The following is a 22,858-nucleotide window of genomic DNA, read 5'->3' as shown; positions in this document are numbered from 1 at the left end:
GTGTATCAAATCACATTTCATTTAGGGATACTTTTAGGTTATGTTTCAATTATTTAGGTTTCAGGCTTCTCACAAAGAACAACAACAACAATTAAATTTCACATAATTTTTGTTTTTATTGACTACAAATGACCACATTTAGCAACTGCTTTAAAATACTGAAGAGAATGTGTAAAATTCGTTAATTAAAAAATAAATAGCAATTATGCAAAAAAACGCAGTTTACATAATAAATTTAATAAAATTGAAGCGCGTTTTATTAATTAATTAATGAAAAAGAAATATTTGTGGATTGAAAAATGCTTTGAGTCAAATTTAATTGTTGGAAGTGAAGGCGTTTGATGGGTTAAGTTTGACTGATGGCTGATGGGGAGTGTGAGTAATGAGCGCGTTTTTAAAGCAAATATTACAACAAAGAATTTTAGTTGTGTGTATGTATGCTTAAAAATTTTGCTTGCTTACACAATGCTTTTTATACAAATTATTATTATCTTTTGCTGAAATTTATTATATGCAATTATTTTGGTTTTTGTTGCATTTGTAAACAAATTTGCAAGTGTCATTCAATTAATTAATTAAATTATTTATGTTAATTTAATTTATAATTTGCTTTTATTAATTTAACTTTTCATACATATTTATTTACTCACAAACTTTTTTTTTATTTCTCAAATTTCATTAATGTAATTTAAATTATATTTAATTATTATAATAATTATTTAATATTTAATTATTATTATATGTATTTATGTATGTATGTATTTTAAAAGGCTAACTACGTCTAACAACTAAATATATTATAATTGATATTTTTTAGGCTAAATAATGTGTATTTTTCGTTTTCCATCAATTAATTAATTAATTTAATTTTTATTCAAACAATTTACTTATATATGCTTTTTAATTATTATTTATAATTATGCAGTTATATTTTTATTATAATTATAATTATATATTTTATCGAAGAGCAGAAATATTAACTAAACACAATCATTATAATTTACACAGTTAAACACGCACATTTTTTTTTTGTTTTTTTTAATTTGTGTTTTTTGTATTTGTTTTTAAGAACTAGGCAGGATTAATACATATGTAAATATATATATATCTATATTTGTATATGAGTTTATATACCCTTTTGTTTAAATAGTTCAAATCGTACGCAATACATATACATACATATATACTAGTAGAAGTAGGTAGTTAAAAGTAAACCGCAACAAGTGAACCAGTAGTAGTTATACGAAAAGAAGGCGCAAGTATACTATCTGTATGTATGGTATAATCGGGTTGAGTTTTGGTTGGTATAAAAACAAAAAGACAGTTGTGGGCGAGTAAGTAAGGTTGTATAGGTGGGTGGGTGCAAGAAATTGTTGGAAAAGGTGAAATAATATTGCATAAATAACGGAGTATACCGTTAAAACGGTAAAGTATTTTAAATATTTTTTTTAATTATTATAAAAACAACTCGCTAAAGCTTAATAAAACAAATTTAAAGCAAAAATATGAAGTTTACAGAGATGAATTAAAAAATTAACTTAAGGGGTTAGGGGTAGTCAGGATTTTCAAAAAATCAATTTTTTTGTTTTTGCATTTTCGTTAAGTGAAATTATCTTAAAAATGTTCCCTGAAAATTTGAAGTTGATCCGATAATTACTTTTCGAGTTATATGACAAATAACAAAGAGCGCTCGGGCACTCCAAAACGCAAGTGTGAAACTTCAAATGCGTTTCTCTCAAAACTATATTTTGAACTGGTGACACATATAACTCGAAAACCGATCGATGGATTTTTTTAATCAAATTTCTACAGCTTTTAGAATACATAATAATCCTATCGATAACTTTGGAAATTATAATTTTGTTTTTTTTTCTTTTCAAAATTTTGTAACTTCAATTGAGATTTAGATTTTTTTTGGATCGAAAATATTTCTCGACTTTCAAAATTTGCTTTCTTAAGCTGGAAATTGGAATTTTATAATATTTTATACACTATTGATACAGTCAGGCACTAAAGTAAGCATACATTCAAATATTAGATAGCTTTAAAGCCACAAAAAATATTTGGATATTGTTAAAAATAATATAACAAAAATTTTTATAGCTCAAAAGCCATAAAATAATTTTTCAGTACAAAACCTTAAGTGACAGACTGTATTTAATATTGAAGATTGAATTTTTTTAATTTTTTGGTTTTGAAAATTAGTTAAAAATTATTTTTTACGTTAAAATTTAGAATTAATAAGCTTGTGAGTTACAAATTACAAAATTTTTAATATTATTAATACAGTCAGATAGTAAAGTAGGCATACAAATAAATATTAGAGAGCTTGAAAACCACAAAAATATTTAAATGTTATTTTTTTTTTAATTTGGCTGTAAAGTTTAGCATAATTTTGTATGCCTTTAATAAGCTTAATAGTTTCAAATATTTTATTAATTATTTTAAAAAATGTTTAGCAACATTTTCTATGCCTTCAGAAAGCCCTTAATAATTCGCTGTATACATACTTAAGCGACCGACTGTATATTGAATTGAAAAGAAAGTACAAATAAAGACAAATCCTTAAAAAGAAAGTACAAAACAAATATATAAACAAAATAATAATATATAAGTATTAAGAAATAGCATTAAAAATGAAATGTAAGTATAATAAAAAATATAAAAAAATATTATTTTTAATACAAAAAGGTAAAAGCACAACAACTATAACTACAATAAAAAGTGTTAAATAAATAAAAAAATAACCAAAAAACTACAAATCAAACAGTATAAAAAGTGTTTTGAGTAGCAAACTAATGGCACATGCGCATGGCGACAAACAAAAAAAAAACTGAAGTGGACTTGTTGTTGTTGTTTAATGTCCCTAAACCGCAAAGAAATTATTTGTGTTTTGCTTATTATGTTTACTGCATTATTCTATTATAATTATTTGCTTATTAAATTTCCCTAAGCGCAGCAGTTATGCCTTGTATGCCTATGCAAAGTTAATTTGACGCTATTTAATGTAACAGCATACAAATTGATCCTAACGATCATGCGGAACAAGAACGTTTAAATTTTAAGCTGTAAGTTGTACTCTTTTTCAAATAGTTGCGTTACTAATATTTTTTTTTTTTGTAATATTTTTTATTTCAATTTTTGAATTTAGCATTTCATTTAACTAATTTATTTATTTTTAAGTGCTTGCCAAACATTTGCTAATTAATAACAACGCGATATTTATTTTTGTGTATACACATTTGTTGTGTAGTCTTGTCCGATTTGCGATATTTTTGAAATATTTATTTGTTAGTTTCATTTTGTGTCAGCATACTGTGGCAACACTGCAAAAATTTGACTTACGAGTGGATTTTGAAATTTTTTTAACAATAAAATATTTATTTTAAACAATAAAATTTTGTATACTAATTGTTTAAACTAAAATTAAACATTTTTAATAAAGTAGAATTTGAAACATTTTTTATACAATTTTTTTAAATCTTTTTTCCTAAAAAAACTTCACGAAAACTACCACTTTTAGCACAAAATTCACAGCAAATATTAAAAATAACCGCTACCCAAGTATTTTGCAGTTTTTATATATTTTTAGAACAAAAAGTGAGGTTATGTGCAGCTTTCTTCACTCAGAGCTTTCTCATTGCCTGCCTAGCTTTTGCTGGCTATTAGAAATGATATTCCAAGACATTTAATGAATTTCGATTGTCGATCAGTACAAATGGCGGAGCCACTTCTTTATGACAACTTTCTTTCTGTAAAATATTCTTATTATATTTATTAGCAATCTAATGTTTCCCTAAACTGCTCTGATTTACAGTTATACTTTCCAAAAAAATACTCGAGCAGTATTCACTACTGTATGCAAGCTTAGACTGCTGAACTAACAGCTCTTGGTTGGATAAAATCCGAGTCATTCCGGTACGGAGAACCGGCTGTTGTGGGAATGATAGAATTATTCGCTTTTTTCCTACAGAAAGATAGTGAGTTTTTGTTGTTTTAGTAGTGGCAAAAAATATTAACCAAACAGTGTTTGGAGAATATTGTAGAGTTGAGAGTTTTACAAGTCCGTTTGTGCTCCGAAGAACTGACTGTATACAAAATGGAAAATTGCTTTGCTTCTTTCCTAAGAGATTGATTTAAATTGTTGCGTGACTGTGAGCAGCTTTCTGATAGCAACTGCTTTGAGCTTTGGACCTACGGGTCCGTTCGAGCAAATCGACAGTCTGGCGAATAGAAAATGCTTTGTTTCATAACTAAGAAATTGATTTTAATCGTCTCTGACTGTGAGGTGAAACCAATTTCTTAAAGCTTTGGAAAACTTTTTTACAAACATTTCTCTGCAGTTAATCTTTATGAATTATGAATTGCAATTTTTATAAAGTACTTGCGTCGCTTGACAGGCAATGAGAAGAAACCTCTTTCATATAAAAAAAGCTTCACATGAAAGCTCATAGGCCGTTTTGCAGCCAGTGTGCTCAAATACTGCTATTGTCGTTGCCTACAAAAAGCTTACTCAATATTCTTCGATAGATTTGAGTTAACTTTCGAAAGCTTTTGAACTTTACTCAAAATTCTTCGACAGATTTGAGTTAACTTTCAAAAGCTTTTGAAATTTGACAGCTCCGAACTTCATAATTAGGCTTAAAAACTTGTATGTATTATATAATGAAGTACAAAATTAATTTCAAAACTGTTTTTCTGCTACGATTTAACTCGCCTACCGATCGAATATATACTTATGTAAGCTTTTCCTAACCAGCGCCACAATGTCTGAGTCTACTGTGTGTTAAAACAACAAAATATATACAAATTACTCACTCTTATGAATGTTGCCGAAAGCTTAGTATTATGTATTGTGCCGTAGCGCTTTCGCTGACTTTGAATTGTAGCTGATTTGGAGAGTTTTGTGGTTATGTTGTATGTATGTTATGAATTTTTTCGATATTTTAAAATTGAACGCGTCTGATTTGCTTGACAATCACGAAAGCTTGCTTGAAATTGTTACCAGCTTGAAAGTTAAAAGCGCGTTTGCTAACTTCGAATTTTAGCTGAGTGATAATGACTTGAGTTGAGTAGATGGTTTAGGTGAGTGATGGTTTAATGACTTGAGTTTTAGGATTTATGTATGTATGTATGTTGATTGTTGAGATGCGGTATTTATGTATGTTTAATGCTTAATTTTGTTTTTGCTTTTTTTTTGCTGTTGTTGTTTAGTTTGCTAGTTCTTTAGTTTACTTTTGCTTGCTTTCGCATACACTTGCTGTTTTGTTTTGCTTGTATTTTTTGTTGCTGGTTTTGCTGGCTTACAATTCACATTTACAGTCACAATTTAGCTTTAGCATTTAAATTATGTATGTATGTATTATATTTATTTATGCTATAAATAATTTTATATTTATTATTAGTTTTGCATTTTATTTTAATTATTATTTATCATATATTTATATGTGTGTGTATGTATATGGGTTCTTTTGCAGCTTGTAGTAGTAGTTGTTGTTGTTGGAGTTAATGCTGTTGCTATACTGCTGTTGTTGGTTGGGTTTCAAAATTCCTTTGCACTACGCTTCCTTGGCGTTACACACCTGTGACGGTGTATGTATATGTTGCTGTTGTTCTAGTAGTTTAAAGTGTAGTTTGTAGTCTTCTTGCTGCTTGCTACTGCTACTGCTTACGTATCTTACAATTTACGCTACTATCTTGGATTCTTCATGACCACCTGCTTGAAAGCGCCAGTCGGCACACGCGCCTTCACCTCATGACTACCCAACGAGGCGGTGCCATCACGTGCTATATACAGCTGCAGGCCGGATGCTGAGAAGAAAAAAATATATATTCACTTGCTTTCTATTACAATATAATCTTGCATGGCTACTCACTCTCCGCCGATTCGGCTAACTGATCCAATTTGGTATCCTTCAGTATTTCATCGATTAGCGAATCGGGATTGACACGCGTCTCCTCGACACGATCCGATACACGTGGACCATCGTCCAGTGGTCCCTTCTTGCGCTTCTCAGCCGCATTCTTCATACGATCTAGAGATCCTGTTTCACTTATGACTAACGACCCGGAACTGGGGTTCCTGAAGCAAATGTGGCGCGCCAACGTAGTAGTGGTGAGTTGAGTTTAGTTGTATGAAATCAAATTGTTGTTGTAATGTAGTTCCACATATTGTATAGTAGCAGTCGCGTTTTTGTGTTGTGTTGTTGTTGTTGGAAGAGAGCATAAAAATAGATAAAGATTAAATTAGTTTACAATTTAGTGGAAATGTTTATTGTAATTTTTTGTACTAACAGCTAGTATGTATGTAAAAATGTATTACTAACAAAAAAATGAGACAAAGTAACATATATTAATAACGGTAGAACTCGAGTGGAGTCTTTACTTCAACTACTTTGCTATGCAAACAGCTACAAAACTGTGTATGTGTGCTTGTTTTTTGTGTTTTTGGACGAGAAAAAGAGTTTCTAGACAAAAAAAAAAAAGATCTTGCACTAGACAAAAATAATTTGACCGACGCAAAAATGATTACAAAAATTATGTATGTGACGCTAGGTGTGTGTTGTTGCATGAGATAAGACAGAAGTGGTGTTGCATTGCTAGCTAGTGAGTGGTGAATAAGTGATAGTGGTGCGTAAGGTGTTGGAAAAAATGTTTTTTTTTCTAGGAAAAAATGTTTTTTCTACAAAAAAACAAAAAAAAAATAAAAAATTAAATTAAATGCAGGACAGCACATTTTTTCACATTGTACTTACAAAAAGATTTGAGTATTATATACATACATATAAAAAGTAAAACACTTATTAATATTAGTTTGAGGTTATACTTAAAAAAAAAAAACAAAAATTATTATTTTGAGGTTAGTTTTGAGCATATTTAAAATTTAAAATAATTTATTTAATTAAAGAAATACTAGTTAGCTATTAAATAATGCTTATTAAGTCAAAAAAATAATAGTTTTCTTATTATAGTTGAGGTTAGGTTAAAAAAAATATTAATTAAAAGTAAGAAATGACACTATAGGTGAATAGAAGAATATAAAATAAGAAAAATATATTAATTTTACTATTATGAAGTTATATATAGAGAAAAGGTGCATTTCGTAATAGATCGTGCAACATTAGTTTGAGGTTAAGTCTGAATATAAAAATTTTCCTCTGAATTCCTAAATAAATAAGTGGGTACTGTTGGTTAGAGTGATCAAAATAAAAATCTATACAGCCGAAAAACTTTAGACGCTCTATTTTGGTTTTTGGTTCAAAAATTTAAACTTATGAGCTTTTAAGCACAAAATATGACGCTGAAGAGCTTTTCAGAGAAAGAAAAAAATATCAGAATTTAGCACATCTATTTTCTAGTATATAATCTTGTTAAGATAAGTTAAATATTTTAGTTAATTAACTGATATTTGAATCAAAAAAATTTTAAGCACATTTTTGATTTAACATTTAAATTACTTTTAGAAATCATCCATGTAGTCTGAAGTCGTAGAACAACATGGAACACGCAATAAATAAAAAGTTACCAAAGAAATGGGTAGAACAAGATCGTAAACATATTTTGCAGAGGATATTTCCCTATTAAATTAGCGTCTATATAGGTTTGTAGCACATAGGAGAAACTTAGACCAAAAAAGAAAATATGAAATCATAAATAAAATTTAATTTGAGGTAGAGGGCTTCCAAAAAGCCCAGTTGGGGTTAGCGATAATAACAGGATTTCCCAAGATACCACCGCAAACTTCTTATTGTTCAGTGGCGGTCTAGAGAACTTGCAACAGACCTTAAAAGCTCCACTTACAACAATGCATTTAAAAACCATATTAAAGCTTTTAGCGCTCTACAAGTGAAAGTTTGTAGATCAGCTTCCATAAAGAAAAAGATTTGGAAGGAATAATTCTTAGAAATATATAAAGTTAAATTAAACTCAAATTTGGAACTCATATAAACAGTCAAAAAAGTTCAAAGCTCACCACACATGCTGAAGAGCGCCAGAATACCGACATATCATAAAACATGCGAGCATACTTAAAAAAAAATTCAAAACAAGGACATTCAAAAAATTCTTGCAAGAACCTAACAAACCAGAGTGAAATTCTTTTAGCAAATAATTCAAAAAACTCAAAAACGTTCAAGTGAAAAAGCGCACATTCCAAATACATAACCGAGCATATTTGACACTACTTTCGAAAACAAGCTACAATTTATTTTACTGAAACCAAAAATTGTGTAGCATTTGAGGACAACGAAAAGAAAAGAACTACTAAATTGATGCAGTACAAGACAGCTTTGCAAGAATGCTGCATGTAATAACAAGTCACCCAGCGCAAACGCACATTGTAATGCTGGGCCGTCGTATGATTTGTGTGGTCGCGAGTGGTGAGAGTGTCGCGCCCGATCCGCACAGACCGGCATTATTGTTCGCCGCCACCTGTGCCGCCGCCGTTTCGGCCGCAGCCATCGTTGCGGTGGTGAGCAGCAGCGAAGCGGCCGAGGGATTTGAGCGGATGCTGCACGCATCCGTGGGACTGGCCGCCAACGAGCTCAGCGCTTCGGTTGTCGCCGAGTTGGAGGTGAGCGCGCCGCTAGCCAAGCGCGGACTATTGGCACCACTGCTGCCACAGCCACTGGCGCCCGCTGCACCACTACCAAACCCATTGTTGCTTGGTGAGCCAATCAGCTGCTGGTGGCTGGCGTTGCTGGTAATGGGTGTGCTGACGCCACCATCGCTGAAGCCGATGCCGTCTACGGTGTCGCTGCTGCTGCCGATGCCCGCCTGTGCGCCGGCACATTGGAAGGTGATGACGGCGCCGCTGCTGCTGCTGCCGCTGGACGAGGATGCCGAATGGGTGGAATGGATGCTGCCGAGCGTGCCGCAAGGCGAAGAAGAGCTGGAAGCCGCCGCTGCGGCGGAGGGCGATGTGTTGGCGCCCAGTGCAATTGATGAGATTTGGCGATTGCTGCCGTCGAGTAGACGACGCGGTACGCCGCTGAAATTGCGACCGGTGCTGTTTCGTTGGCGTGATGACGTATATATGATTTACGGTTTGTTTTTTTTTCGATTAAACGTGATTTATTTAACAAGTTAGTTTTTTTTTTGTTTGGGAGGCGAAGCGGTAAGCAAAATAACGTTGGAAAAACAGTAGAAGAGACACACATATATATTTATAGTAATTCATATGTAATAGTAATGTATATATATACTATATATATATGTATGTTTGTTGTATAGACATTGATAAGCAGAGTAACGTAACGTAAAGGTTTCAACGCAATAAAGAGGCTTAAAATTTGAATCTTCAATAATTATTTGCCATTGAATGTTTGTATACAAAATTAAACAAAAATTTACAAATATATAGCTACTATGTACATATGTACTATGTATGTGTTGATGTATTGAAATGTGTGTAGCTATTTGTCTCAAAATATGCAAGTGTGTATATAGAAGTGCGTGTAGAAGAAGTATTTTTACACAAGTTAAACAAAAAACAAACAACAACAAATAATGTAAAGATATAAAAAAGTATAAAAATTTATAACGGTATTGAACGAAGTTTTGCGCAGAAATGTATAACTGTTCATAGAAAAAACATTTAAATTTTTTTCGAAATCACGAAGGACAATAGACAAATAAAAAAAGGAAATAAATTGCAACTATCCTTAACTATAAAAAAGGACAAAAACAAAAACAAAAATTTTTATATTTCGAAACTTATGCATAAAATTGAGCGTGTTTTTTAATAATAAATAAATTTTTGAAATTTTGTATATGAAAATCTTATTATTATTTAATAAAAAATTAAAAAAATATATAAAAAAATAAAAATTTTTTTAAATATTTTTTCTTTAATATAAATCCATTTTCTAACCAAAATTATTTTTTTCGCAAATAATATCGATAAAAATTAAAAAAAAAAAAATATTTTAATTATATAATAAATTAATTGATTGCAGTGCGTAAAAATTATTCTATCAATTTAAAAGCCCTACATACATAATTTGTTCAAGAAAAGAAATTTTAAATTAAGGCATGAACAAAGTTTTGATATTATGTTGATGAAAATATTAAAATTTTTTAACAAATGAAAAAAGAAAAAAAATAAAAAACATTTAATAAATTTTTTTTTCAAATAAAACAAATTTCTTCAAAAAAGTTATTGGAAGTAATAATGTTAAAAATTAAAAAAAAAAAAAAAATAATAATAATAAAAATTTATTTTATCCATTTAAAACACCTTTGAGTTTTCTTAGAAAATTTGAGCTTTATATATTAAAAAAAAAAAAAAATATTTTTTAGAAAGTAATGGAAAAATATATTACATTGGAACTTGGAACTCGAAGATCTCCATAACTCAAACACTTGAATAGACAATAGCGTTTAGAAGCCAAATTCCATACAAATTTCCTTCCCTAACTCGAATTTCTATAACTCGAACTCTTGAAGTGGCAATAGCAGGCAACTTTCATACAAATTTCCTTCCATAAATCGAACTTTTTGATCAGGGTATTATACAAAATTTAAAATTTTACTATCGAGGCCGAATTTTGAAAGAGTCCCTCTTTATCGTACGGAGGTGAACAAAAAATATAATATTACACTTATGGATGGCATAAATCATCTAACAAAGACAAGGGGTATATACGCCAAGAGCCAAACAATAGCAAACTGCAACAAACAAAATTACAGAAAATATCTTTTAACGTATATCCATTAAAATTTTTGCGAAGTAAATAAATAAAACAGTGTATAAATCTTATTTTAAAGCTTTTTTGAAAATTTATATGTTTTAATGAACATTCTATAACTCGAAGTCCCTCTAACTCGAAATTTTTTTGTGGATTGTAGTTAGAGAAGTTCCACTGTATTATATTTTTTAATTAAAATAAAACTATTTTCTCAAAACAAAATTTTGAAAATAAAGGCGGTAAAAATGTACAAAATAAATAAATATATAAATTAAAAAAAAATGTTTAAAAAATTTTTGTCAATATAGTAAATGTATGATTTTCCTACAAAATTTAATCTTTATATAAAAAGACACATTTTTTTTAAGAAAGTATTGAAAATCACTTTGTCAGTGAAAATATTAAGAAAAAAACAAACACCGAGATAAATTTATTTCGCCTATTAATTTGTGTTGGGAAATTTTAATACTTAAATTATGTAACAATTTTTTTATTTCTTCTTTAAAAAAAAAATTAAAAAAAAAATATAAAAAAATAACAGAAAAAAATAAAATAAATTTAAACAAAAAAAAAAAATAAATAAAAACTATTAAACACAAGAAAATAATAATTTTATATATAAATATAAAATAAAAAAAAAAAATTTATAACAAAAAAAATCAATTAAAATTTTAAATTTAAAAATGGTGAATTTATTTTTTTTTATTCCGCTATTTTTCCTTACTACAATTTACTGAACACCAGTTGATTTCTTTAAAAATTTAAAAACTATTCCTTCAATTTTCATAACCCACAGCAACACATAAACTCAAATTAAGAGCTTAAATCTTTTGTGCCACGCAACGTCAACGTGACAACGTAAAGTATTTAAGTGCTTGCGAATAATTCACTTGCGATTACAACGCAATAAATCAAGCGACACAGAGTTGCAACGCCGTAAGAAACGAAAAGGACATTTCGCATACGAAGCGATAAATCAAGCGAGTTCAAAGATAACCATATAAACTTTAGGAAAATATGCGTGTGTTCTTATGTTACTCAAATGAAATATTTAAGGATTAGGACACGAAGTTGAGAAATATAACATGTAATAATAATAAAAATAACATTACATAGTAATGGAAGAGAGTGGGAATGAAAAAATTGGAAAAATAATTTATATAATTAAATATTAAATTATTTAAAAATCCAACGAAGAAAGTTAAAATCAGAGAGAGCAGGTGACAGGTAGTCACCAGTAAAATAACTTTATGTCACTTTCCCCACAACGATTTCCCGCTGGGTCTGTCAGCTGCATATGAGTATGTGCCGCGCTATTGTTGCAAGCAGGCACCCTAGTTGAATGAAATTCGCCTTGTGGCCATAAAATCATTGACCCGGTACAATGCAACTAAGCACAATGCACAGCTCAAATCTGTATGCAGACACACACACACATACTAACAAACAAACACAAACGAGTATTGTTTGAGGCGTAGCAGCATTTTGCGCCTGTTGGTATGCTATGAAATACGCAGACTGTGCACGACAGCGACAGCAGAGCAAGTGCAAGTGCACCCGAGTGTCATGGCACAAAATTGAGGAATAATAAAAAAATAAAAAACAACAACAACAATAGTAGTTGTAGTAGACGGCATAAGCAACACAATAAATATGAATTTTAGTTATACACGCTCGCATAGATTGCCTTGCGTCAAGCATAACGGAAGCATATCCTTGCTCCAATTTATTTAGTTACACATACATTTAAATAGCCTGAGCAATATTTTTTTGTTCACGCTTACAACAAAGTCACTGTAGTTCAACAAATTTATTTAAATTATTGTTGACATTTTATGGGCATGCACGCTCATGGTTCGCAACCGGAAACTGGTGGTGGTGGTGGCCACACAAAAAAAAGACAACAAAAAGTGGAAATAAAAACTGAAAAATATATATATTGAAAATTACTGCTAACTAACACGCCTGCATTTGTATATTTAAGGTTAGTTGCAATAGTTTCAATGTTGCACATGTCAACTGCAAAACACATGTGACAGCGGCAGGAGAAGAAAAATAACAGTATATAACAAAGTAGACAGCAAAAAAATCGAATGACAATATTAAGTGTCCAACTGTCAAGGTAATGCAATTAAAGGATATACTGCTACAACAACACCAATAAAATAATATCAAGGTACAAGCCAGTTGTCATGGCTGCCGCTGTCACTGTCATCGATGGTGACATGAGGAGTGAGTTTGTTGCGCCAAAGGTGTTGACAGCTCTACACGTACAAATACAAGTGTATTCTAGTTGAAAGTAATTGCAATGTAATTAAAACTGTTGCATGCCACGCGAGAAGCAAAGTACTCGGTAATATAAAATGATACTGAGCATAAGCTTTAAAGTCGCCTATAGTTCGTAGAGATTAATTATAATTGAGTTTTGTTGTTTGCTGCACGGATCTCAAACTTAACTGTGTGGTTAAACAATACCAATTTCATACTAAAACCCGCTGCGTGTAATTGATGATGCAGTTGAGGTACTTCCATGCACAGCTTCAGTGAAGTGTTATAGTTCAAATAAAAAAATAATATTTTATAACTAAAATATTCTCTTCCTTGCGTAGAGAAATTACTTTCTACTTCGAAAAATAATCGTTAAATCTGTTTTATGTTATTACAATCATTAGATTAATAAAAAAAAAAACAAGTATTGAACATCGTTGGTGCTAAGTAGTTGAATTCATATTCCGCTACGATTTTCCACGAATTAAATAATTGACGGCTGGTTTCTTTTGAAAGTCTAATATGAAGTAAAGTCACCTAATCATTTTATATAAATTACAATTCTGAATAGTTGCTGGGTTTACCAAAAACTGTTTGGTGGAGAATTACAAGTTCATTTTTAAAATGAACGAAATCATGAGCAAATAAAGCGGAATGTGCATAATTTTAACGTTCTAAGCCTAAATATTGGTAAATTTTTTATTGACAGCCAAATTTGACGCTGATTCGACCATTATTCACTCTGTTAGATTTATGGTTCAATATGTGTACTTAAAAATTTGCGTCATAAACAAGTGTTTTTAAAGTTCCTGAATACTTTAAAGTAATAAGAGCACAGTTGTATATAATTCCCAAGTTTTTAAATTGTAAGTAAATTATCAACTTATTGTATTCAAGAAAAATAATACAATTAGGTAATGTTATATAGTGGATAATAAGTAATAACGAACTTAAGCCAAAACCAGTTAAAGTGTAACACAAAGCAAAATGTTCGAACGAAAACGCAACAAAATGCACTTAACCTTAAAATTATAAAAAACAACAAAGTAAAAATACACTTATTGTAATAACAGATGAGTAATCAAATAATTAACTAACCATAAATAATAAATGAACCCATAAAATACAGTCAAAAAGGCATATGGCGTAAATGCAAAAGCGTTAAGTTGAAGCGAAAACAAATGCAAATAAATATTATTTAAATAAGTACAAATTAGGTACTGATTGTGGATTTAAAATTCCCGTTTAAAACAGTGATTGGATGTAGTAAGTTGATGCGCCGCAACCCGAATGGTAATATTTTTGTTTGTATGAATGTGCTATGTACGAGCAAATGAGGAAACCGGTTTCGGTATAACAACTGCATGAAAGTGGGGTAACCTTAAAGGGCACAATTAGCTACAGGTTTAAACTGCTTTGTACTGATGTTTGATGGGCGATAATGAAGCGCTATTGACGTCGGTTTCAAATACGATATTTTTTCAAAAATGTTTGACTTTCGCGAGGTAGTTTAATCTGATACTGTGTTTTTATAATGTTTAAGGGTTTGCTGGATTTTTTTTTTTAAATTTAAAATCGATAATATTTTAGGCAATATTAATCGATAACTCTTTGGTAGATTTAAAAATAAATCAGAATTTATTAATAATAAATCATAATCATGTTTTTTACGTCGTATATTTATCGATAACTAGTTAAGTGACTCTTATCGAAAAAATCGACGTTCTTATATTGGTGGAATATTTTAAAAATTATTTACAGGACTGTTTGCTTATAAAATTCAGTTAATTGATCGAGTAATTATCGATAAAATATTAATCGATTCTTTAAATACTATATTGAAATCGAAATTCAAATATTAATTATTTCGATGAATTGTCTTTAAATCGGAAAATCGATTGATATTTTTGTATTTTATTCGTCAAATTGTTGATTAGTTCGATAAATAATCGAAATGATTTTACTATAAATATCGATTAAATATTCTAAGATATGAAAATATTATCGATAGAATAGATTTGAAAATTTTATAAAAATTATCGATTTTTCTATCGACTTTATTTAACATTTTAAGTAATTTCTATAAAAAAATCGGAAAGATAGACAAATCAAATATATCGAAAACGTATTGAGTTGTTTAGATACGATTTTTTTGTGGAGAGAAAGAGATATTTTAAAAGATTATCGAATACGACTTTATTATAACCTATACATTGATTTAGAAGAATTAAGTAGGAAGTAAGATCGATTGAGCTAAACTATTTATTTTTACTTTGAAGAAGAAATTAGGGGAAAATTCTAAAGTTAAAAGCACGATATTTTTGTAAATTGCAGGAGAATGGTGTATGTTTCTTATTTTCGATGCTATTAAGTGTTAAGTTCTAAGGCACGCGTACGAACTACTACGTAAAATCCGTGACGCAGTGATATAATGAAAGTCGAAATTTGCTTGTTTGAAATTGATTGAATTGGATTGAACTGTGTGCACTCTACAAACCTCATTAACTCGTAGGCGGCATTCGTTGAATGCGGACGCGTTAGATGCGGCTCCTGATGACCTAACATGTACTGTTGTTGTACGACTGCCTGATGCAACTCCTGCTCCTCCAACGTGGTAGTGTACTGTGTATAGCCGTGCCCCTGACGCATTGGTGTTGAACTCTTCAACATGGTGCGTCGATAGGCGCGCTCGAAGGGCGTACGCGACATGAAAGACAGCGCAGTGGCCGGATCATTCGACAACAGCTTACTCACACGATCATGCGTATAGAGCTCGGTTAGTGAGCCATGTGTGTGATGTTGCAGCGGCTGTTGCTGCAACTGATTATGGCTATTGGTTGACGGCGAATCCACGACATCGTAGTTGAGTATGCGCGCCACGAACGACGGCGGTGAGGGTTTCTCAGCCGACTGTGTTACCAGCGGGAAATTCGGCTTGCGACCCGAAGTCGGCGTGAGAAATGGGTCCGGTTCGACGCGTTCCGTCACCAAATCCGGTATTGTGCCCATCGAACGCATCTTCTGTATGGGATAATGTGTGCCACGTTGCAGAAATAAGGGCGGTTGCTGATGATTTTGCGGTTGCGGCAGTGGGCTATCATCGTTGCCAATGAACTTGGCATTACCCACTTTGTTCTTCATAAACAATTTGCCCGAATTCGTCGAAGAGGTGGAGTTTTTGCGTTGCTGCAAATTGAAGCGATGCTTCTCTTCCAGCGCGCGCTCCCTTATGCGCAAGAGTTCTTCGCGGACTTGCTCCTCACTGTAATCGTCGAAACATAAATTGCTAAGCGAACGTATTTTCGGTATGTGACCGCCATGTTCGGCCAACAACTTGAGGCGACGCGGCGAATTGCGATCCAGCTCCTGTGAGGCACGATGGAACTCCATTTCGATGATTGAGAGATTTTCCATCGACTTGATTTTGGCAACGCGCGGCGTATGGAAATTCTCATCCAAACCTGAGTCGTCCGCCGTCTCTTCTGAGCCCGATTCACCGCTACCGCTGCCACTGGCACTGCCACTACCACCGCTAGCGCTGCCGCTTTCGTAGATTTGTGAGGCACGCGAACCGCTGCGACTGTTGCTTGCCACGCTGCGGTATGTGGGCGAGGGCGTAAACTTTTCACCATAAATGGATAGAGAGCTATTGACTGTGGGTGGCATTTCGTTGAGTGGCGTGCGGAACTCCTCATCGCGTATGGTTGAGTTCGGCGTTTGAAAGAGCAGCTCTTCGCATTCATACTCGCAGATAGTCTCCGTTGGCTGTTGATGATGGTTCAATGCTGGTATATTTAGCTTCATGGCGTTGGCGGTTTTCTGATTGAGTCTATTAAGTAGAGAAACGGATTTGCTGAATCTGCGATTGGTGTTTGTGTGTATTTGGGTGGTTTTGTTGGTGGGTGGTACAGAGTTAGAGAGAGATAAAACATGGTGCGGCGTTGATCGTTGGGTATATATAGATTTTTTTTGTTGTTGCATGTGCAATGTAGTTAATAATTTCGCAAATTTACATTACATTACATAACGGTATAGTACAGTACATTTACATTACGGTTCGTTGCAGTTGCGGTAGGTGTTCGTGTACCAACCACACATGTTTTATACCAAACAATATTATTGTTATTGTTGTTGCGTGTGTTGGTGGTGATGGTGCCCATGATACCAACAATTGTTTCGATTTACAATTTTTTTTTTAATTTTTAATTTACAAAAATTATGTGAAACAACATAAAAATAGAATACAAAGAAATGAAAAAAAGTATTGATTAGAGTAAAATAACAAATTGTAAGAAATAATAAACTAAAATTGGCTAAGCTAAGTGCTGCTGCTAAAAGTTATGCGCATAAAAATAATCTAAAATAATAATAAAAACTACAAATACAAATATTTTTGCTAAATAATTAATTGAAATAACTGTAAATTCCGAAATAAACTTTTTTGCCATATAAGAAATTTTTTATAATAAATTGATAAAATTTTTTTTTAATAATTATAATGTTAAATAATTGCTAACAAATTTCTACAACAATATTAAAAATGTTAAAAAAATTGTTATAAAATTTTATCAAAATTTTGCATTAATCCAAAACCACAATCCAATAGTAGCACCAACCAATCGTTTGAATTTCGCAAACTACAGAAGATGAATTTTGCATTAAAATTATTCTAAAAGAGTATGAAGCGTGTGATAAAATTCTAAATAAAAGTGGTGAGAAGTAAGTAATATAACAGCAACACTATTTCTGTTATCAAAAACAATCAACTATTTTTTTTAATTTGAATTTTTTCTTTCAAGTTTTGAGTGAATTTTTGAGTCAGAATTTGTTAGGACGGAAATAGTTTTTCATCAAAATATATTTTTCTACTTTTAACTTTTGAGTAAAATATTTGAGTCATAATATATTTGAGTGAAATTATTTTGAGTGGAATTCCTTAATGAGTGAAATAATTTTCGTCGGCATTTTTTAAATAATGTATTTTTAAGTTAAGCTCCATTTCTAAACAAAGATAATATTTGAGTCAACAATATATTTATATATATTTTGAGTATAATTTTTTTTGAGTGGAAGTTGTTTTGGAGTTAAATCCTGAGTGTATTTCAAATGTGCTAAAGCGATTGTTTCCGACTGCATCTGGTTGACCTGCATGGCTGAAGGTTTGAGTAGCAAAGAATATTCTAGGTTATTTTTAAGTTAGGCTCCTTTTCTAAACAAAGATAATATTTGAGTGAAAATTATTTTGAGCAGAATTTTTTTTGAGTGAAATATTTTTTGTCAGCATTTTTGTTTATTCTTTTTCTAAAGCAAAACTTCATTTTTTAATATTAATTTTCTTTGACTCAAATTTTTGAGAATATTTTGAGTGGAAATATTTTTTGGAGTTAAGTCCTGAGTGTATCTCAAATGTGCTAATGCGATTGTTTTCAACACTGCTGGTTGACCTGGATGACAGAAGGCATGATTTTCAAAGAATTCGATTTTAGGTGTTTCAAAAGTGGGTTAATCAAGAAAAAAGGTCCCTGGAAACAAACCCGAGTATATATATTTCCAAAGAGCAACTTTCTGTTTAAGTATAACTTAAAAAAAAAAAAAATGTGGTTGATTTCAAAAAGTATAGTCCATATCGCTGAATGTATGTGAGCTTACTCATTCACAACAAAATTCATATGTCCATGACCCAAAGTGGCATTCATAAGTTGCGCCCCTAATACTTCGAAAACAAATGTTTTAATTATAACAAACTCGATGAGCACTGATAAAAATAAATGCAACTGCGTACCAAAGAGATGAGCTCATCGCGGTTGACGCCCAAAAATTCGCGAATATTTACAAAAAAAAAAGAGATATTTGCACATATGTAAGTATCTATACATATGTATACTTATGTCTACAAAAAAATTAAAAGTGAAGCATTTACCACAATTTCAATATCTTTGAAAAATAAAATACAGGGAAAACGATGGAAAGTAAACAAAAAAATTGTATGAGTAAAAGAATTTATTGCCAAATGCTAAATCCAAATATGTATAAAATATTTGCATATACAAAGGCCGAGGGTTTCAATATATGCGTCTGTATATAAGACTCGATTTCAATGAGTAAGAAATTTGACTGGTTGCCAATTTGATGTGTGCACTTTCAAGTGACAAATGCTGGGAGCAAAACAAACGCCAAATTAAACCAGTAAACCATTGAGCAAAATATTTGGTTTATAATATGCGAGGTTTATGGCGAAAAGAATGAGCCTTTGAGTTACAAAAAAAAAACAGAAACATTTTTTTGTAGAATTTTCCCTTTAAAATAAGATTTTTATTCAATATCAAACCTACAAAATCAAAAAACCAGTAACTTTCAATGACTCCACTTCAATTACTCAGCCGCTTATATACAAACATTTGGTTCCTTGTGCAATAATATATCAATGTCTGCTCAAATACATACTCATATGGGTGTATTTTAAATATTTACACGCACATAATGTGCGTTGAGTCATGTTGTCACCTTAGAGAGTACATCAAACTGTCGCGCTGTACCCTTAAACTTAACATTGAAAAATGTTTTGAGTACGCGAATAATTTTTTTCGCAATTATGTGCGTATGAACAGCGTTTTCAATGATAATGCAGTATTTTTAAATATTTAATTTTTTTTTTTTTCAAATTTTAATCAAATTATCTCAATTGGAAAAGTAATTCGGATGAATGGATTTCTTTCAATTGTTTCGAATAGATATTGTTACATAATAAAATTAAGTTTGATTTTAATTGTATCTCAATTAGTTTTATGTCAAATCAGTTTTAATTTAGTTCAATTTTATTTAATAGAAATTATGTAATTGAGTTCAATTTATTAAATTTTAATTTATTTAATTTAATTCAATTCAAAATCCATTAAAAAAATGTAATATAATTTAATTCAATCAGATTTTTTCAGTTCAATTTAATTTAATATTACCCTTTTTAATCTAATTCAATTTAAATTGCATAGACACGCCAGCAGGCTGGGGTTACCTTGTAAAGATTACTGCAGAAGCTGCCAAGAAGAAGAAGAGGAAGAAACCATTACACACCTTCTATGTGGATGTAAGGCTCTGTATAAGAAAAGAATTGCAACTATGGGACGCGGTTTTCTCGAGGATGTGGGTGAAGTTGCTCATATCAAATTGTGTGAACTTTTTCACTCTATAGTGTGAGGGATCACAGTCCCAGTGGTGTCACAATGGGCCTCCAAAAGGCGTAGGTGCGTCGTTTTGACAACCACATAACCTAATTGCATAATAATAAATTTAATTTAAAATTTAGTCAATCAGCACTCAATTAAATTCAATTTAACTTAATTTCAGTTTTTTTTTAATTTATTTCAATGTAGTCTTCTTCTTTTTAGATCAATTTGTACAATTCTAAAAATTCTAAAATAAAAATTCTATTTTCGAGATTCGAAATTCGTTTTCAAAAATTCGATTAATTTTAATTCAATTTAAAATCCTATAATTTTTTTGTTCTAGTTCAATTAGAGTTTATTCAATTTAGTTTGCAATAAAATTTAATTCATTATAGTCATTCAATTAATTAATTATTTATTTATTTTTAATAAATTTTCATTATAACTATCCGATTTGATTCCAATTGTGTTTTATCGTAAAAGAAAATTACTCTTTTCGTGAGTTGGAGACATTTTAAAATGCAATTCAATTAGCTTTAATTTAATTTAAAAATTCAATTAATTCAGTTAATTTTATTTAATTTTAATCACAAATTATTAAATTAATTTATTCTATTCGTCAATTATATTTAATGCAATTTATTTAATTTAATTATATTTAATTCAATATTTAAGTCACTTTTAATTAATTATTCAATTAGTTCTTTTAAATGCATTTTAATTAGCCAACTGATTTCAATAACTATTCAACAAAAAAAGGATATGACTATAAAAAAACAAAAAAATTATGCAAAATTTCAGTTCATCGTTAACCCTTGAGTAGTTTTCAGAGGTGTTAACGGACATAAAAGTTCTATAGACGTAGTAGATCCGTCATAACAGCGTAAAATGACGAAAAACGAGCGCTTTAAAAAGCACCGTCAAAGTCAATCAGAAAGAAGAATGACAAAATTATATAGAATGTAATATTTTTGAATGATTAGTGGCTAAAGAGAAAATTTGGAAAATTTAGCGTAACAAAGAAAATACCATAAAGCTAGCAGATCGAAAATGTGTAGGAAATTTAGTAAAAAAACAGCATTTCAATTAGCAATTTTGTGAAAAAAAAAAATTTAACTTCAAAAGTCTGCACTAAAAAACTGTAATATATAACTAAACTATTAAAAAAGTAAGTAAAATTTATGCGCCGTTATTATAGTGTGTTCTATATAGTTAACCCATTAAGGAGTAAACTTAAAAAATTCAAAAAAAATATATTATTTTAAAATCAGCTATTTAGTAAAAATAGAATACTAACTGAGACATGTGTTAATTTGTTATTGTTATTGTTTTTTTCTGCTTGTTACTTAGTAGCTTAGTAGGTGTATGAATGTCATGTAGTAGTAGCTTAGCGGGTTAAAATTGCGACGATTTCACGTCTTCTTGTTATTGTTGTTAGTTATTGTATATAAATTTTTTGTTAGTGTTGCTTTGTTATTGTTAATTTGGTTTGAGTAGGTATTTGTGTGTGTACAAAAACGAAAAAATGTAACTGTTTAATACAAAATTTATAGAATACCATACATAAACTAAACGCTTGGATTTTCGCATTTTACTTTTCTTTTTGTACTCGAATTAGTTGGATGGCAAATTAGTATATAAAATATTTATAAGAAAAATAGAGAATTGGTAATTACAATACAAATATACATACGTATACGTACGAAAGTAGGTAGGTACATAGGTAATATAGTAAATAAATAAGTTGTTGTTGTTGTTGCAGTGTTGCAAACAAAAACGCTTACCTTGCATGCCCTGAATCGCCTTCAGAACTTTGCCTCGAATGTTGACTGTGCGAAAAACTGCTATAACCCGAACCCTTCGACATCTACACGAATGTACACACACCCAACAAAGTGGTGTTGAGGGAGTAAAGTAACGGTAGACAAAATAAAATATTAATAAATTACAGTTAAAAGCGCACAAATCACGGCTGCCATTTATGCTGGCGTCTCGCATACTCACTTGACTAGTGTTGCTGGAATTACGCGAGTGGCCCATTTCCATAATCGACGACGTTCCAGTTGTGCCTCCCAGGCCTCCACCACCAATATTCACGCTGGTCGTGCCACAATTGTTGCTACCCACAATGCCCATAGTGGTCACAACGCCGATGCCGCCCACGCCGCTGCCAGCGTACGGTTGCATTTGTTGTGCATTCGTCAATGTCACGACAGTTGTGGTTGTTGTCGTTGAGCCTAACGTATTTTGCGGTGGATAAGCGATAAATTGTTGTTGTTGCAGCTGCTGCTGCTGTTGCAAGAGCAACGCTTCTGTGGTGAGTGTAGTAGCCGACTCGGAAGATTCCGACAAGCCGGAGTCCGTCACAATCGAAGCGATCACTACTTGTGGGTCCAAATCTGCAATGAGATGAGTGGAAAGCGCATAATTTTATAATGAAAATGCAAAAGTTTCAGCTATAATTTACCATCATCCCGCACAGTGGAGACAGGACGCGTGCTGGTCGCACTATTGAGTCCACCACCCAGCGTAGCGCCACCGACACTAACGGGTATGCCTTGACTGCCGCCGCTCACGCTGGACGCGCCACTGCCTACACCGCTGCCAATGCTGGGCAACGCTGTGGCGGTGGGCGTCTGCAGGCCGACACCCGTCGACGCGGTGGCCAGATCATCTGTAGAAGGTTTCTGTTTGCTCTTCAAGTTCGGCGTGGGTCTGCAGATGAGAAATAAATTCAGT

The 22,858-nt window shown here is 31.4% G+C and overlaps 1 protein-coding gene across 7 annotated transcripts in view; it reads right to left on the bottom strand.

The window, feature by feature from the left end:
* Positions 1-91: 91 nt before the first annotated feature.
* LOC105218156 (EEIG family member 2) overlaps positions 92-22,858 on the bottom strand; it is a 151,155-nt gene continuing 128,388 nt past the window's right edge. For 3 of the 7 annotated variants that reach the window (XM_054227907.1, XM_054227908.1, XM_054227909.1), the window contains 6 exons: positions 22,587-22,834; positions 22,124-22,518; positions 21,904-21,986; positions 15,454-16,815; positions 5,877-6,082; positions 92-5,811 (listed from right to left, as the gene is read on the bottom strand). In XM_054227907.1, the coding sequence (XP_054083882.1) occupies positions 5,693-5,811; positions 5,877-6,082; positions 15,454-16,815; positions 21,904-21,986; positions 22,124-22,518; positions 22,587-22,834 (2,413 nt within the window). In that variant the 3' untranslated portion in view covers positions 92-5,692. Of the gene's footprint in view, positions 5,812-5,876; positions 6,083-8,335; positions 9,008-15,453; positions 16,816-21,903; positions 21,987-22,123; positions 22,519-22,586; positions 22,835-22,858 lie in introns of all 7 variants that reach the window. The other 4 variants (XM_054227913.1, XM_054227910.1, XM_054227911.1 and 1 more) reach the window with 4 other exon arrangements.

The sequence above is a fragment of the Zeugodacus cucurbitae genome, chromosome 3 (assembly GCF_028554725.1).
Source record: "Zeugodacus cucurbitae isolate PBARC_wt_2022May chromosome 3, idZeuCucr1.2, whole genome shotgun sequence".
NCBI classification, from domain to species: domain Eukaryota; kingdom Metazoa; phylum Arthropoda; class Insecta; order Diptera; family Tephritidae; genus Zeugodacus; species Zeugodacus cucurbitae.
The sequence above is the reverse complement of the archived record's forward strand: the minus strand, read 5'-3'. Positions and strand labels throughout refer to the sequence as shown.